Raw genomic sequence first — 18,368 nt, 5'->3', positions numbered from 1 at the left:
TGTATACAAATCATTCACATTTTAAAGTTTTTCCCCATAATATTTATAGATAAGGATTTGATAATTATCCTTTTTCATACTTACAGTATTGGTAATATCTGTAATTTGTAATAGTGTCTGTAATAGCTATTTTAAGGTTCTTGGTTTCTGAGTTTGTTTTGTTGACTCTTTTCCTTCTAATGTGGATCATATTTTGTCTCTTCACATGTCTGTTAATTTTTGGTTGGATTGTAGACATTGTGAGTGTTATATTGTATGGTTGGATTTCGTTATTTTTTATTTTTTTAAAGATTTTATTGGGGAATCGGGGGAAGGGCAACAGACAAGTTGCTGTTGTTTTTGTTCTTCAGTCTAGTTGTGGAGGATGTTGCTTCACTGGCTCAAGCTGGCACCATCATTGCGTTCTTCCCGGGCAAGGCAGATCAGTTGCCAGCTTCTGGATGGCCGCTCACGGTGGCTGCTGGCCGCTCACGCTGGCTGATGGCTACACACGGTAGCTTATGGCAGCCCACTGCAGCAGGGACTGCAGCCTACGCCATTGCCGGCGACCCACAGCAGCCCAGCTCCAGGTTGAGCTGTTGTTCAGCATCTTAGCTGTAGAGGACGGTGTCACTGGCCCTCATATGTGGGATCCGAACCGGGGCCCTCTGGCATCCCAAGGCAGTTCTTAACCAACGCGCCACTCAGCCGGCCCCGGACTTTGTTATTTTTATTTAAAGGATGTTAAAGTTTATTTTGTTTGGTAGGTAAGGTAATTGATATTCAGATTAATACCTTTTAGGCTTTTTTTTTTTTTAACTTTCTTAGGGCAAGCCTTGCGTAGCTTTTTCTGGTATTCTGATTCAACAAGTATATGGTAGACCATCTCTCTTTACCTTCCACACTTCCTGTCCTTGAGTTCATAATTTCTATTTCATTATATATCTGTGATTCTTTCTTAGTACAGTGTAAACACTTAGTGTTTTAGGTAGAAGACAGAGGCGATGGTATATATATTTTTAAAGAGGTTCACTGACCACTGTGTAGTTTGATGTGACCAACTATAGTGGTAGGGAGTTCTATTAGGCGGCTACCATAGGAGTTCTGTGAAGACATGATTATAATTTGTTTAAGTGTTGTGATAATGGAGATAAAGAATAGTGGAGAAATTGGATTTTTAAATAAAAACTTTATAAGAGTTGCCTGCTATCCAGCAGTTTTACTCTTAGACAACTCCAGCAACCTCTTACACTGGGTCCCAAGCAACACATACAAAAATATTCATGGGGGCCGGCCGAGTGGCGCGTTGGTTAAGAGCTGGCTTGGGATGCCAGCTCTGAGCAGCAGGGCCCTGGTTCGGATCCCCCATGAGGGCCAGTGACACTGCGCCCTCTACAGCTAAGATGGTGAACAACAGCTCGACCTGGAGCTGGGCTCCTGTGAGTTGCTGGCAACAGTGTAGGCTTCAGCCCCTGCTGCAGTGGGCTGCCATAAGCTACTGTGAGTGGCTGGCAGCCAGCGTGAGTGGTCAGCAGCCGGTGTGAGCTGCCAAGAGCCGCCGTGAGCGGCTGTCCAGAGGCTGGTGACCAATCTGCCTCATCTGAAAAGAGTGCAATGATGGTGCCTACATGGGCTAGTGAAACAACATCCTCTACAACTAGACTGAAGAACAAAAAGACAGCAACTTCTCTGTTCCCCTTCCCCTGATTCCCCAGCACTGTTCCCCTCCCCCAATTCCCCAATAAAATCTTAAAATAAATAAATAAATAAATATATATATATATATTCATTCATTGGAGCATTGTATGTATGAATCTGAGTGTCCGTTCACAGTAGAATGGATAGTGGTTCAGTATGCTTATACAGTGAAATATATTACAGCAGTAAAAATAAGTGATTTACAATTTGTGAAATTAGTAATTAGTACTTTTACGTAGTAACTATTATTTTGCATGCTATTCTCCATGTTCTCTTTTAGCTACTGGAGAACAACAGTGAGGAAAGGCAAAAACCTGTGTCTTCATAGTTAAAAACTCATTAATGTTTATAATCATCACTGTGTGGAATGCTGATTGAATATATTATTCCAAGAGGCACAGTTTCCAGGTGTCAATAGACAGACCCTTTTCTAATTATAAACAGAAAGTTACGTATTTTTTATAAGGAAAGTAATCAAACCTACCTTCATCAGGAAGAGGACAAATGGACTTTTTTTTTGCTTTCTGATGTGATATAAGAATGAGGATACAACATCAGCTATGTAGTGCCTTAAATTTTTAATTTTTTAATCTGAATCTAATAATGAGGAAACATCAGGTAAATTCTAATTGTGGAATATTCTATACCACAACAAGCTGGGCTTTAAAAAAAAACACCACTTTCATGAAAGACAACCACTGCCCCCTCCCCCGCTCCCCAAATAAAAAACTCAAACCCAAAAGGTAAGTGAGCTATTTTACATTAATGGAGAGTAAAGGAATATAGCAAATGCAATGCATAATACTTGATTTTTCCAGTTATTATGCATTATAATATAATTATTATGCATTATTATAAATCATTGGGGGATTTCCTTCCTGTCTGTTTTGGATTTTTTTCTTTCTGGTTCTTTTGTTTTCTCTTCTGAGGTCTCATTATCAGGGCCTGTTTTGTGCATCTACAGGACTGTCCTCTCTGAAATAGTTTTTATTTTATTTTTACTTTGAACTTTTCCTTTAGGAAAGTAAAAGCCTTGCAATTAATTATAAATGTTTCCCAACCATTTCTTAAAGACCAAATTAGGAATAGGACATTTCCCAAGAAACATTTCACTTTTCCCTTCTTTTTACATGTACTTCTCTATCAGTCATTGTATTCCATGAAATTTTAATTCAAGAAACTGTAGGTGAAAAAATTGCATAAATTCTTTATTATATGACTTACAACTATTGCATCTTGAAGGTGTCATTTCTTCAGCCTTTAACTTATCAGGTTATGCTGCCATGTATAAAGATGGGTTTTGCTTGAAGGGGGGGCGTTATTATGTCTTGTGTAGCTCAACACAGTGCTATCAGTTGGTCAAAAAAAAGTTCCTTTAAGACTTAGAATCTATAACTAAACGGGAAAGCCCCTAGACTCCTAGAGTCTTCCTTTGTCCCTTTATTTTCTATATCCAAACCATGAACAAGTCATGCTGACTCTACCTCTAAAACAAACTTCAAATCTTTTTCTATCTCTGTTTCTACCAGCCAAGTCAAGGTCACAGCTCTGTCTCCACTGAATCACTGCAAAAGCTTCCTAATTTCTCCCTCTTACTGCATTTTACAGTTCATACTTTGTAGAGAAGCCAAAGTGATCTTTAAAAACACTACATTAGGTCATTGCTGTCTCCTATATAACCTTTCCAACTTGTTTCGTCTGTCAGGAGTATTCTTCCCTCATTGAGTTTTCAGAGGGCTAGCTCTAACTTGTCATTCAGATCGCAGTTTACTGGTTTTCTCAGAAAAGCCTTTTCAAGGAAAAGTAACCCTAATCACAACCCCTAATCACAGCAGTTAACCACCTACCACCTTATGTGTTACATATATATTAATATATGTACATGTGTAATATATATGTGTGTATATATGTATATTTTGGTGCATGTATATGTATATATAGTTCTCAACTAGATAGTAAGTGCCACGAGATCAGGACATTTCTGAATTCTTCATGTTTGTATCCCCCAGAGCCAGATCAGTGTTTGGCACAAAGTACCTATTCAGTAAATATTTTTGAGTTGATGAAGGAAAACTTGATGGTAGAGTTAGAAATAGGATTGATGCTTTATGGTGGAAAGTAAGACTTGCTGATTGCTGAGAGGAAAAGAAACGAGAGAAGATATCTTGTCCTATAGTAAAATCTGCCCTTAAATGTTTCGGTTCAAAAAAGTAGGAATAGATACCTTGTAGTTTTTGGTACTAAGTTTCTGTATTTTCTTAAATATTTAACTTTTTTTCTCACATACAAGGTGTAATCAAACAATACAGTGAATATTTAAATTAAAAAAAACATTTATTATAATAAAAGACACCCTGCCATCAATCCCCCTCAAAATACTCCCCCACACTTCGAACACACTTATCATTCTTGCCATTTCTGAAGCAGTTCTGAAAGTCCTCTTTTGTGAGTGTCCTTAGTTGTGCTGTTGTAGCTGCCTTGATGTCCTGGACTGATTAAAAACTTTTACCTTTCATGGTCATTTTGACTTTGGGGAAGAGCCAGAAGTCATAGATCTGGTGAATAAGGTGGATGAGGACACACTGTTAATGTTTTATGTGACAGAAATTGCATGTACCAGAAGCAATGTGTGACACAGAGCCTTTTCACTGTGATAAAAAACTACGGTGAATGCTGCTGCCAAGTGCCATCCAATGGAAAGGGATCTTCAATATGGGAAGTGGCACGTTGAACCTTAGTAACAGTGTGTGACACATTTCAACTTGTTCGGTGCAGTCAGTTGGGTGTGAGCTATGGTTGAGAGAAGGTGTGTTTTAAAGTGTGTCTTTTTTTTTTTAAAGATTTTTATTGGGGAATCGGGGAGATGGGAACAGTGCTGGGGAATTGGGGGAAGGGGAACAGACAAGTTGCTGTCGTTTTTGTTCTTCAGTCTAGTTGTGGAGGACGTTGCTTCACTGGCCCAAGTTGGCACCATCACTGCGCTCTTCCCGGGCAAGGCAGATCAGTCGCCGGCTTCTGGATGGCCGCTCACTGCGGCTGCTGGCCGCTCACGCTGGCTGCACATGGTAGCCCATGGCAATCCACTGCCACAGAGGCTGCAGCCTACGCCATCGCCGGCGACTCAGGGCAGCCCAGCTCCAGGTTGAGCTGTTGTTCAGCATCTTAGCTGTGGAGGGCGGTGTCACTGGCCCTCATATGTGGGATCCGAACCGGGGCCCTCTGGCAGGCATCCCAAGCCAGTTCTTAACCATCGCGCCACTCGGCCGGCCCTTAAAGTGTGTCTTAAATCATCCTTCATTATGACAACGCTCCGTGTCACACATCGCTTCTGGTATACGGCAATTTCTGTCAGATAAAAACATTACGGTGTGTCCTCATCACCTTATTCATGGGATCTGGCACCGTGTGACTTCTGGCTCTTACCCAAAGTCAAAATGATTCAGGACATCGAGGCAGCCATGACAGCGCAACTAAAGACACGAAAGAGGACTTCCAGAACTGCTTCAGATGATGGCAAGAACGTTAAGTGTTTTTGAAGCGAGGGGGAGTAATTTGAGGGGGATTAATGGTAATGTCTTTTACTGTAATAATTTTTTTATATTTAAACATTCACTGTATTGTTAGATCACACCTTGTAGTACTTAGGTTTCTTTCTGGAAGCATTATGCAGAAGGGAAATAAGGAATAGAAACTTTTTGAATGTTGGAGTTGGAGTGTTAGTAGGAGAGTTGCATATATGGGTCGAGGAGGGTGAGGTCAGGTAGTGGGAGTATGCATCCAATGAGAGGATGGTAAAGGTAAGGAAAAATTTGTTAACAGCACTAGGACCTGAGTTTTGTTTTAAAAAGCAATCTTTTCATACCAGGAGTTTTGTCTCCTTTTAGACACCTTTCATAATTTTTTTTTTATCATAAAGGAGATTTTGTTTCAAACATATGTCAACTGAAGAATGTAAAATTAAAGAAGTGGGTTATAGACAAATACTGAACACAGGAGCAAGTGAGAGAACATTAGTGGATATTTCATATCCAGGCAGCATAAAGTGAGGGATAGCGATAGCCATCATTTCTGATTTTTCTGGGAATGTCAACTTTTGACTGAATCTTTATTTTCCTTTTTCTCCTAGTTTATGGCATCCATGACTTTAATTAGAGCTGCAGAGACACAATAAGAAAGTAAGGGGGTTGGGAGATGGGTGAGAAAGGCCAAGGGATTAGGAAGTACAAATTGGTAGTCACAAAATAGTCACAGGGAAGTGAAATCCAGTATGGGGAATATAGTCAATAATGTTGTAAAAACTATGTATGATGTCAGGTGGGTACTAAACTTATCAGGGGGATCACTTCATATATAAATGCCTAACCACTGCACTGTACACCTGAAATGAATATAAAACAATATTGAATATCAACTATAATTAAAAAAAATACATAGTCATGGGATGTAAAGTACAGCATAGGGAATATAGTCAATGGTATTGTAATAGCTATGTACAGTATCAGATGGGTAGTAGACTTGTTGGGGTTATCACTTTGTGAGGTGTGCAAATGTCTAATTATTATGTTGTTTTGTACACCTGAAACTAGTAATAAAAAAAAAGTAGGGATGAAGGATTGGGCTTTTTTGATATTATTAACATCAAATATTAATATGGAATTAATACAGAATATTCATTTCCCTCCTCTTCAAATGGCGAGGTCTTGTTTCTCCATTGCATGGTGACACATAAAATATGTATTGTCTGAAGTTTAATGACTTCTTTGGCATACGAAATTGAATAGAAAACCTTATTTTTATATTATTTTCAATTATAGCTCAAAATTAGATTAAATTTGTGATTATAATATCACTAACTTCTGTCACTTTCTCCCTCTTTCCCAATTGTTTTGTATTTGGCTGTTAGATTTTTGTCAGGGAATCTTGTCTTCCTGGGTTATATGTATTCACAGGTCTAATGCAGCATTACTTCCTTTTGGGAGAGCATATTGTATTTCTCTTATTATATATTGCCCTATTGCCTAACAGTTTCTCACTTTTTCTGAACATATAATCGTTTCTGGTTGACAAATTATTTTTATGTGTTTTGTTTCCCCATCTAGTTCCCTGCGACCAAGAACAATTTCCCAATCTTATTTTGAACCTCACAAATTACTAGATAGTCCAGGGTCTATAGTGAATGACTAACATGAGATTAATACTGTAATAAAAATAACTGCAAATTCCCTCACCCTCAGATGGAGCTGAAAATAGTAGAGATATATGGTGTGGTTATCATACTTCTGGTGGTTTCCTGTTTACATGGATAAAGAGTTTTTGATGATGAATTGGTAACATGTTTTTTGGGGAGTATGGACCCATTTGTTTAAAAAAAGACCTTAATTTGTAAAAAGGATTTCTTAGGTATGCCTAGTTCTAATTTTTAGATATTGTTTCTTCACTGCTTAAAAACAGGCTAATTTTTCTTTACTGATTTCAATTTAATTCCTTTATGTGACATTCATGTGAGGCTGCAGCATTGAGTGACAAAAATATTATTTTTGTCAGTTTCATGCAGGAACTATAGCATTCAAAAGTATGAAGCATAGCTTGCCCCCAACTTATGTTTACAGTTCTCTTTTCCTCTGTCATCCTTCAGCTGAATTGTTTCATTCCTTGCTTAAGCCTCCCCGCCTGTTTTATTTTTGCTATTCCTGCCTACATGTTCAAATTCTTCTTATCCCTTATACCCTCATACAAGTGTCCCTTTTTAGAATATGCTTTTCTTAATCCCTTTTGTCTTACCTTCCTATGATCCTTTTCTCTTCTGAATTCCCAGTGATAGAATTACTTGGGTACTTTCCCTCTTCCTTCCTTGATTATAAGGCTCCCGATATGAAAAAAGTATGTTAATCTTTTTTCTTCTCACTGCACTTAGTAGTGCTATCCCACGTAAACAAACCAACATCAGAATTTAAAAAATTAAATTAATTATGAAGCGCTTAGGAAGCAAGTGCCATTTTAACTAAGTTGAAGTTAAGAGTGATGTTTTGTGGTTTAGGGGTCAAAGATCTATGACCTTTGGCCCTCTCTTCCCTTTTTCTCTAAGATCCTATAGCTAGAGTGTAGTGCTGGTAGAGCATCACAGGCCAGGAAGAGCCTTTTAAAGGCTCACTGCTGACCTCTTCTTTCTTCAGAAAAGATTATAAACAAGTGGTCTCATACATGAGTATCTCTACCTTGTTTTTCAGAAAACCTCTAAACAAGTAGACTTTGCAGCTTTTTTGGATAAATTGTTACAGATGACTCATGCTATCAAAATTTTTAGTTTATAATAACTAATCTAAATATTCAATCCTGTTAACTGACAACAATTTTATGTTTTTTTTTTTGTTTTCCTTGCAAAACTTTAGCTGGAGATGCCCTTTGTTTTGGGCCTTTGTATTTTTTGTGTTTCCATTGTTCCCACTAGTATAGGCATTTTCTGTTGAAGGAATGGAATAGTACAATAGCTTCTCCATTGATATCAGTAAACCCTGGAACTTCTTCTGTTCCACACCATAATATTGGGTTGTCGGAAAAGTCATGACGCATTTTTGCAAGGAAAAACAGAAAGAATACGTCATGACTTTTCCGACAATCCAATGTAATAGTCATGGTTTGATTTTTCCCAAAACCATCATGTCACTTCATGCTGGTAAAAGCTGCAGGGGTTTCCTGTGACTTTTCAGATAAAAATACCTCAAGTACCTGTAAGTCATTACTTTTGAAACAAGGGAGTTTAATTTGTTATGCATGGATACAGCAATTCTGGGGAATCATAAAGTGTGTGTGTGTAAATGCTATGTAAGCTGCTTCTTTCATTTTTGGTTAATACTGTATCTACTTCCATTTTTGGAATTGTCAAATTTATTTTTTTTAGCTTATTTTATTACGGGGAGAATGTTATATGTTTATTGATAGTCTTTTTCTTTTAAAGCGATCATACGCTCATTTAAAAAATATATACAAGATAGTTACACTGGCGTTATTTTTCTGACTCTCAAGAAAGGAACTTTTAAATAAATTAGTTATTGTCTTCTGCGTTATTGAACATGTGGTCAGTTGTCATGTTCATGCATCCAAATGATCAAAGTCTGAACTTCTGTCTAATTCTTCCCTGCTGTTAGGCTACCCTGTCATGATCAAGGCCTCAGCAGGTGGTGGTGGGAAAGGCATGCGAATCGCTTGGGATGATGAAGAGACCAGGTGAGATGCTGTCCAAAATATACTTTTGATGAAAATTGCAGTTACTAGAGTTTTATTAAACTGACAAGTAAATAGATACCAAAAGCATAGTGGAATAATTATAATAACTGTCTAATTTTTACCCTTTTAGATGGGAAAAATTTGAAATTATGCAGAAAACTTATTTATATTTTTGATGATGATTATTGTATTATAAAAAGGTTTTTAAAATTTTTAAACATTAACAAAGGACTGTCTTTTTGTTTTTACTGTATATTTAAAAAAATTAGTCATGCTATTTTCTAGGTAAAAATTACTAACATTTGGCTGTATAACTGAATGTAGTAAAATATTTGAACCAATAATTTTCAAAGTAGTCATAATTTCATTTGTTCATGTATTACTCAGTATGCACTTGCTTTCCTTTGCTTATCTATAACAGTAGTGAACTATTTTGATAATTTTATACTGTGAAATATATTTCCTTTTGAATTTGAAATTACTCTGTTATGCAGTGCACTCTGTTGTAAATTTAGAACACTAAATTTATTAGTAGTTTCAGAAATTAAAAGTAACTTTTAAAACAGAAATTTAAAAACCCAGTACATCGATGATATCATAGTGATTAGAAAATAATTTTTTGAAAAACTGACTAGTATGAGCAGATTTTAGGGGACTCTATTGAGATTTGTATTCTTATTTATCTTAGGTTTGGCAGCAAAAGGGATTTGTGTCATTTCTTTGGAGGGAGGAGATGAGATGAAAAAAAATTACTGAATAATTATTGTTAATGTTGCCTTTTCTGCCTTTCTCTACCCAGAAGTAATTTGGTCTTCCAAACGGTTAATTCTGCTTTCTCCCTTTCTTCCCCTTTCCTTCCGTCTTCCTCCCCCTTTCCTTTTCATTTTTTTCCCTATCCCCAAAATCTTAAAGACAGAAATCTGGAGTAGTTGATGTGAAAGTTGTCCAGGACAACCCTAATTCAGAAATAGGTTCTAAAGTGAACAAGAAAGGTAAAAATTTCCTAGAGGCAGTACATTACTCTTTAAAATCTAATGGGAAAACATCATGTTGCAGACTACACAAATAGTTTTAACACTAAAAGAAAATTCTCAGAACACTATTGTTTCTTTGTTTGATGTCAGAGGAAGTAATTGGCTTATGTTGTGTGGTAATGATATATGACAAATATGGGTCTTTAAACCCCAGTCTCACTCACAGAGTGGTACTGATGCCAGATATTAACAGACATAACATCAGATTCTCCTCTCCAATCTCAAGCTTACCCAGCAAGTATAAACTTATTGCATAGATGGCAGTATTTGTTGAGAGCCTACTGTGTGACAGCAACTTTTTAAATAAGATTCCAGGAGTACAGCAATGAACAAAAACAAAGTAATTTGTTCCTCCATGTAGTGTATATACCAGATCAGAAGTTCTTAACCTTTGAATTCACAAATCCATAAAATTCAGGTGCAGTTCATACATCTGGATGAGGAAGAAAAGTACATACTTCTTTCACTAGCATCTAACTACAGGAATTTAGTGTTTCACCCAATATAGGCAACAAACTATAATAGCAGTAGTGCCTTCAGATGGAACTTGTTACCATTTAGGAAACCACATACAGTATGATCACATTACAATTGTTGTAGATACCTCTAAGTTACAATGATTATTAGACTTGTTGGAATTTATTAATGAATAAAGAACCATACACATTATATCCCAAAATTGTTTTTAAAAATATTTTAATACCTATATTTCAATATAATTTATTTCCTGTGAAGTTTTTTGCATTTTATTTTATGCGTTTTAAGTCATTTTAAGCCTTATTTTGACAAGAAGTTCATATGCTGCCTGACTCTGCAAAAGATCGATGGCATAAATAAGATTCAGAAATCCTGTTCTGGTAGGAAGAGACAAACAATGAGCAAAATCAAACTAAAGCATATACTCTTGTGGACGGTGATAAGTAGTATAAGAAAAACTAAAGGAGGAAAGGGAGAGACTTGGGGAAGGTTAGGAGTGTCTCACGGAGAAGGTGGAGGAAAGGCCCCAGGTGAGAGGAGAGGAAGTGTGGCGGCCTTGACACTGAAGGATGTCCTGAGAGAGCCAGGAACAACCACGTTGCTAGGGAGGAGCAGGAGATGAAACAAGGGGTTCTGGGTGGCGGCAGACCGTGTAGGACCTTGGTGGCCATTGTCAAGTGAGATGGGAGCACTGGAGGGTTTTGAGTACAGAAGTCACAATCATGGAACTTCAACAAATTACTAGCATTATATACAGTTTTTTAATTATAGAAAATTTCAAGCCTAACAAATGGTAGAAGAGTATGATGAACTTCTATATTAACTAGTTGTCAAGGTTTTGTGACTTGGGTTTTAAAAGGTTCTCTGTTTGCTATCTTGAAATAGACTTAACAGACAGGAGTAGATCCACGAACACTAGAATCAGAGAAACCAGTTGGGAGGCTGTTGCAATAATCTATGCAGGAAAAATAGTGATGGTGGCTTTCATCGGTGTTATGGTGGAGGTGATAAGAAAAGAAGTGAATTCTGAAATAGAGGATTTGCTAAACAACTGAATATAGAGTGTGAGAGTTCTCAGGATGATTTACAGTCACTGTTTAAGTTACCTTATTTTTTTGCTCTTACTCTCTCTTTGGTGTTAGTGTTGATTTATGTGCATTAAATACTACATATGCTGCAACACTGCTTTACTTGAAAATTTCCTGGGAAAAGCTGTGAGGTTAAGGTCCGAGTGAGGGTTTTTATCTTCAAAATTGAAGAATGCTTAATTGAAGAGTGGTGAGGTTCTTAGCTTCTCTCTGGAACTCTGCCTGGCTGGCTTCCTTTTGATAGTGGGGATTTAGTTTTATATTACGGAGCATTGGTTAACTACGTGAACTGTTTGAAGTCAGATTGGCTGGTTGCTGTGAAGCCAAGCATAAGGGGAGGAGGCATGCTTAGTCCCATTTTTACCATATAATCCATTTTATTTGGCTTTTGTCTTTCAACGTTCAGGTGTTGAAACTATCTCTGGTGCTTTATTTATAGCTCCATGGGTGGCTTGGGCTTCCTCACTGTATTGTGGCTTTAGATTTCTTACACAGTGACCCAGGGGTCCAAGGGCAGTTATTTCAAGTCCAAGTGGAAGCAGTATCACTTTTTATGACCCAGTCACAGAAGGCACACAGGTTCCTTTATTCACACCGTATTCTGTGGATTACCAGTTAGCACGAATTCTTCCCAAATTCAAGAGGAGGAGAATTAGACTCTGGGAGTAGCAAGATTTTTAGAAGAGCACATGGAATGGGAGATACTACTGTGGCCATCTTTGGAAAAGACAATCTGCTACAGTCTCTTTGTAGACAAGAATGATGTAATCAAGATATTAAACACTACTTAATGGTTGTATGAGAGATGTGGATTTTATGAACTTGAACTTTTTTCTCATCATTTTTCCCCTTTTGTATGTATGGCACTTAAATGACAATTTCATTGAAAACAATAGCACTTATTTTTCTTAAGATCTCAGATTTCTTTTTTTTTTTTTTTTTAAGATTTTTATTGGGGAATTGGGGGGATGGGAACAGTGCTGGGGAATTGGGAGAAGGGGAACAGGGCAGTGTCACTGGCCCTCATGTGGGATCCGAACCGGGGTCCTCTGGCATCCCAAGCCAGTTCTTAACCATCGCGCCACTCGGCCGGCCCAAGATCTCAGATTTCTTATCAATCATTTCTCCAGGGCTACTGTTAGTAACATGTTCTTTTATGGTGGGGATTTTTCTTCAGTTTCTTGGCAGTGAAATTTGCTGTGCTGCTGCTAACCTATGGATTTTAATTTAGAACTCAGAAATCATTATTCATTCATATATTGGGCAACTTTTGGTAAATAATTTAACCCTTTCTTGGCCAATAAGTGGCACATTGATTCAAAATGTGTTCAAATAATTAATAAAAATACATACCTAAATAATTTTCTACCCACAAATGTTGCTGTCTTCAACTTGATAAATAAATCACCTCTGAAACTGTTGAGATTAACAAAAGTATCACACTATTCAATTTAATGATACATGCTTCTCAATTTAAAAAGTTGTTCTATATCCTGTTTATTTGGAAAAATCAAAACTACATGAAAATTGAGAGAACAGTCCAGAAAACACCTATATATTTGTTTTCTAGAGTCACCAACTATTAATATTATGCCACACTACCCCCCCTCCCCGCTTCCATCCATCCTTCCCTCCTTGAGGAAGAAATTGTTTTTGATTTTCCACAAAAATTTTAGCATTCTTTGGAAGGAAAACTTAGTAGCCATTCATTGCTTTATTATTTTATCCTAAGGAGTATCTCCCTCTTGTAACATCTGTTCCTAAGTTTTTTTCAGGGAAGTAGCATCTAACCGCTCTTAGAATCTTTAGAACATTGGACAAATTTTTAAAAAAGTAGTGTTTCTTGTTATTTTATTATAATTAGGTGAGAAGGTTGTTGAAAATAGCCTCACATATTTTCATAATAACCTCTGACTTTCTTTTTCCTATACAAATTTAAATACAGTGTTATGGCATGAATGGAAATTGATCATGTCTGCATTTTGGAATACTCTACTAGACTTTAGGTGGAGGCAATTTGTTTTATTTTTGTATTGCCATCACCTAAATGTGCACCAGGCACATAGTTTCATGATTAATAAATATTTATTGAATGAATGAGTGTAACTAATTATGTTCTCAATGCAGTTTTCCTTGAGCTCCAAAATATGTTGGTGAATCTTTCAAAAATGAAAGCGCTCAGATATTACAGCAGAGATAAACTATAAAGGGCTGTGTTTGTCTTTGTGAATCATCGTATCCCATCTAATAAAAAAGTTGATTTTATGGTATTGAAAACAATGATTCATTGTGCTTTAGTTTCTTTGAGGTTTGCAGTCTCCTGAGATCTGAACTCTATTCCCCTAAATCAAGGAAGTAATGACGGACTAAGAAAACCTGATATATTTTCCCTGAGAACTCTTAGAAATAGGATTTTTTGCAATATGTTCTGAAATTTATCTTCTAGTCAGACTTTACTTGCAATGTTGTATTTTTCAAGCATAAGCCAAATGAGATAGTTATTTGTAATATTGCCAGATGGAGTGTTTACATATTAAAGGATCAGAAGAATTTTAATGTTGTACATCATTAAATACAGGTATTTAATCTGAAGATTAAGAAACTGTAAATTATATGTAAAGGGAATTAAATTTTATATTCTGAATATATCAATGAATGGGAAATAATATACTCAATTAGTTTTGGGTAAGCAAGTTTGAGTATTCAATAGATTGAATGAGCCCATTTTAGAGTGTATGAATTTAGTAAGCATATTTTAACAATAACAATTTAAGTTATTATAGTTTGGGAATAACACATATAAAGCAATAATTAAGTCCATATTTTTATTTTCAAAATTGTACTTTTCTCTTTTAATTATTAATTTTGAACAATTTTAAAGAAGACAATATAATGATCTATATGGTTGTATGGGAGGCAACTACATTAAAAGATGTTTATGTAAACTATCAGGAAGTGTTCTTAAGGATCCTCCTATCGTGAGTTCATTCACACTGAATCCATGTGCTGTAGTTCTGCCCCAGTTGTGCAGTTGGCCAGATCCTATACATTTTGCGTGTGTCTTCTTACTTTTGAGTCAAATGTATATATACTTTTATATTTATTTTATTAGTGGAATTAAGGTATATTAGGGTTGAAGAAGTAGAATTTTATATGATTTGTATGCTTTATTAAAAATATCTCATTTTTAACAGATGGTGAAAGGAGTATCAATATTCCTGTTTAAATATAAAATCAAGAATCAGGGAAGTTAAATCACTCACCTAAGGTCAGAGAGCTAATGAGCAGAAGAGTTGTAGTTCAAAGTTAACTTAGTTATTTGTACATTGAGTTATTCTCTGCTTTGTTCAGAAGTAAGCCAAAATAAACATTTAATTATTTTTCTTTTATATTAAGGGCTGTATTTGTTTTATTTGTTTGACTGTTCTTTTTCTTTGTAGAGATGGTTTTAGATTTTCATCTCAAGAAGCTGCTTCTAGTTTTGGTGATGATAGACTACTAATAGAAAAATTTATCGATAACCCTCGTCATATAGAAATTCAGGTTGGTACATTGAGATGCTTTCTAATTATTATAACATTAAAATAATATCATTTATTCCTATTGGAAACATATCCTTTCTTCCACTTAGAATGATTGTGAGTTATTCTGATATGCTTGACTAAGTACGAAATAGAGAACGTATATAGAATGGATCACCTACCTTTGGAATCTGATATACGTTTTGTCAAAGTGCCAGAATGTTGGTTTGGATGGGGAATGATAAAAAAGCCCAGCTCTAGAAAGAAGCCCTCCCAGATGCTTGGCCAGGCTGAGACTCATTGAGTCTCCTGGGATTGGGCCATTTGAGGTCATTTTTAAAAGAAAGGTGTCTGGGACCGGCTGAGTGGCTCAGTTGGTTAAGAGTGCGAGCTCTGAGCAATAGGTCGCTGGTTTGATTCCCACATGGGCCAGTGAGCTGCGCCTGAGCCGAGCTGCCAACAGGTGGAAGGATGGCTCAGCTGGTGAGAGCATGTGCTCCTAACAACAAGGCTGCTGGGTACACTCCTGCATGGGATGGTGGGCTATGCGCACCCGCAACTAAGATTGAACACTGCACCTTGAGCCTGAGTGGCCGTGAGCTGCCACCGGGTGGCCGGATAGCAACTGGACTTGGAGCTGAGCTAGCTGCGCCCTCCACAACTAAGATTGAAGGACAACAATTTGGCTGTTCCCCTTCCCCAATTCCCCAATAAAATCTTTAAAAAAAAAAAAGAAAAAAGAAAAGTGCCCGACCTGGACTCTTGTATTATTTCAGTTCACCAGATGTCTGCGTGGCTCACTGTGATAGGTGTTCTGCTATGAGCTGGTTGTATAGAGATGAGGAAATCATTTCTTCTACTCAGATTAAGATTTTTTTTTTTAAGGATTTTATTGGGGAATTGGGGGAGGGGAACAGCGCTGGGGAATTGGGGGAAGGGGAACAGACAAGTTGCTGTTGTTTTGTTCTTCAGTCTAGTTGTGGAGGACGTCTCTGGCCCATGTTGGTATTATCATTGCGCTCTGCCCGGGTGAGGCAGATCGGTCGCCAGCCTCTGGATGGCTGCTCATGGCGGCTCTTGGCAGCTCACACTGGCTGCTGGCCACACACGGTAGCTTATGACAGCCCACTGCAGCAGGAGCTGCAGCCTACGCCGCGGCTGGCAACTCACGGCAGCCCAGCTCCAGGTTGAGCTGTTGTTCACTATCTTAGCTGTAGAGGGTGCAGTGTCACTGGCCCCATGTGGGATCTGAACCAGGGCCCTGCTGCTCAGAGCTGGCGTCCCAAGCCAGCTCTTAACCAACATGCCACTCGACCGGCCCTCAGATTAAGATTTTTAATCCAGCTGTTAAAATGGTTGTGGGAGTGTGGATTTCGGTGAAATGAAATGGCTTTCTGAAATAAAACATAGAATAAAAAGAAGACAAGTCTGCTGAAGTTTTCATTTTTCTGTCAGAAATGCCTTTGTGCTAATGTAATACATTATGGCTATGAATTGATATGTAATAATTAAATTGATTAAATATATTAGAAATCATATTGAAATTTAAGTATGTCTTTTTTCTTTATTTGGTGTGGATAAAGAACCAGAAAACTAAATGGAAGGTTATTTGCTGCCCTTGTGCCTTCTGATAGGACATAATTAACAATTAGATTCTGCCATTGTGTTTAATTATCATTTTACGTAGACATTATTTATAGGTAGATCCTCAAATTTTCAGAGTGGGAAAAAATTTGCAAACTTACATAATCAGTTTGCATTTTTAAAACATTCAGCATGATGTACTTCTTTCTTTGGCTAGTACGTTTTGTTTTTGTTTTTAGATATTCTAAATTGAAATATCACACATATATAGAGAAGCTTACAGATCTATGCATATAGCTCAGTAAAATTTTTGTATACACATATATCTGTGTAACAACCACCCAGATCTATATATGGAACATTTCTTTATATCAAAAGATTTCTTTATACCATTTCCCAGTCAGTTCCTTTCCTTGACCACGAAAGGTAACTGCTATTCTGATATCCAGTATTATAGATTATTTTTGTTTGCTCTTAAACTTTGTATAAATGGAATCAAGCAATATATACTTGGTTGTACCTGTCTTCTTTCACACACCATCATACATTTGAGATTTTTCCACGAGGCTGTGTGTTATCATTAACTTTTAAAAATCTCTCTGTGGTATTCCATTGTTTGAATAACTCACAATTTATACATTTTCCTGTTGGTAGATCTTGGGTTGTTTGTTTTTGGATGTTATGAATAAACTGCTATCTTTTTATGGACATAGGAATTCTTTCAGATATAGTGAGGAAAGATATTGTTGGATTATATGGTAAGGCTATGTTTAATGCTAGTAGATACTGTTGTTAACCTAATGTATGAGTGTACTTCTGCCAGCAATATGGGAAAGTTTCCACTGCTGCCATCCTTTCCAGCATTTGGTATTCTCAGTGTTTTAAATGTTTAGCCGTTTTGGCAGACATGTAACAGTATCTTTTTGTTTCAGTTTGCATCTCCCTGATGACTATTGATGTTGAGCACCTTTTAGACCAGCTAATTGTGTGAAGTGAGGGCTCAAGCCTCATCCTTGCCCTGCCCTCCTTTTTCAAATTAGATTTTCAGAAATTATTGAGTGGTCAGATTTATATATCTATTTTGTTTATGAGACCTTTTCCAGATATATGTATTGTGCATACCTTCTCCCCATCCCTGGCTTGCCTATTCACTTTATTAATAATGTCTTTTGAGGAATAGACGTTCTTAATTTTATTGAAGTCCTGTTTAAGTTCACTTTGCATACACAAGTTAAAAGCTTTATTGTTTTAGTTTTGATATTTATGTCTGTTACTCTCCTTGAATAATAATAATTATTTTTTTGGGGGGGGGGTCGTGTGAGGTGGAGTCAAATTAAATTTCTTTTTCCATTCTGATATCCAATTTCTCCACCATCATTTATTGTGGTGATCATTTGTTGTAAATTAAGTGACTAGTCACTGTTTTATTTATTTTGGTTTCATACTAAGTCTAGAAATCTGGTACTATAAATTCTCTAAATTTATTCTTTTTCTTTAGATAATTCTGGCTCTTTTTAAGCACTTTGAGTTTACAAGCAAATTTTAGACTTGTCAACCTGTCCACTCCCTCCATCCCTCATAAGTCCCTCCGTACCCCACCACCATCCAACACACACCTGATGGGATTTGGATTGTATTGAATTTAGAGATTATTTTGGGGAGAATTGACATCTTAACAATATTGAGTTTTCTAATCCTTGGACTAGAATATCTTCATTTATTTAGGCCTTTTTTATTTTCAGCACTGTTTTGTAGTTTTTTTT

At 36.8% G+C, this 18,368-nt stretch overlaps 1 protein-coding gene across 1 annotated transcript in view; it reads left to right on the top strand.

Moving 5' to 3' along the window:
• The window catches only part of PCCA (propionyl-CoA carboxylase subunit alpha), a 353,425-nt gene that overhangs the window by 119,885 nt on the left and 215,172 nt on the right, over positions 1 to 18,368 (top strand). The window contains exons 9-10 of the mRNA XM_019663655.1: positions 8,823 to 8,901; positions 14,941 to 15,043. Coding sequence (XP_019519200.1) covers positions 8,823 to 8,901; positions 14,941 to 15,043 — 182 coding nt within the window. The remainder of the gene's footprint in view (positions 1 to 8,822; positions 8,902 to 14,940; positions 15,044 to 18,368) is intronic.

The sequence above is a fragment of the Hipposideros armiger genome, unplaced genomic scaffold (genome assembly GCF_001890085.2).
Source record: "Hipposideros armiger isolate ML-2016 unplaced genomic scaffold, ASM189008v1 scaffold_397, whole genome shotgun sequence".
Lineage (NCBI taxonomy): Eukaryota > Metazoa > Chordata > Mammalia > Chiroptera > Hipposideridae > Hipposideros > Hipposideros armiger.
The sequence above is the reverse complement of the archived record's forward strand: the minus strand, read 5'-3'. Positions and strand labels throughout refer to the sequence as shown.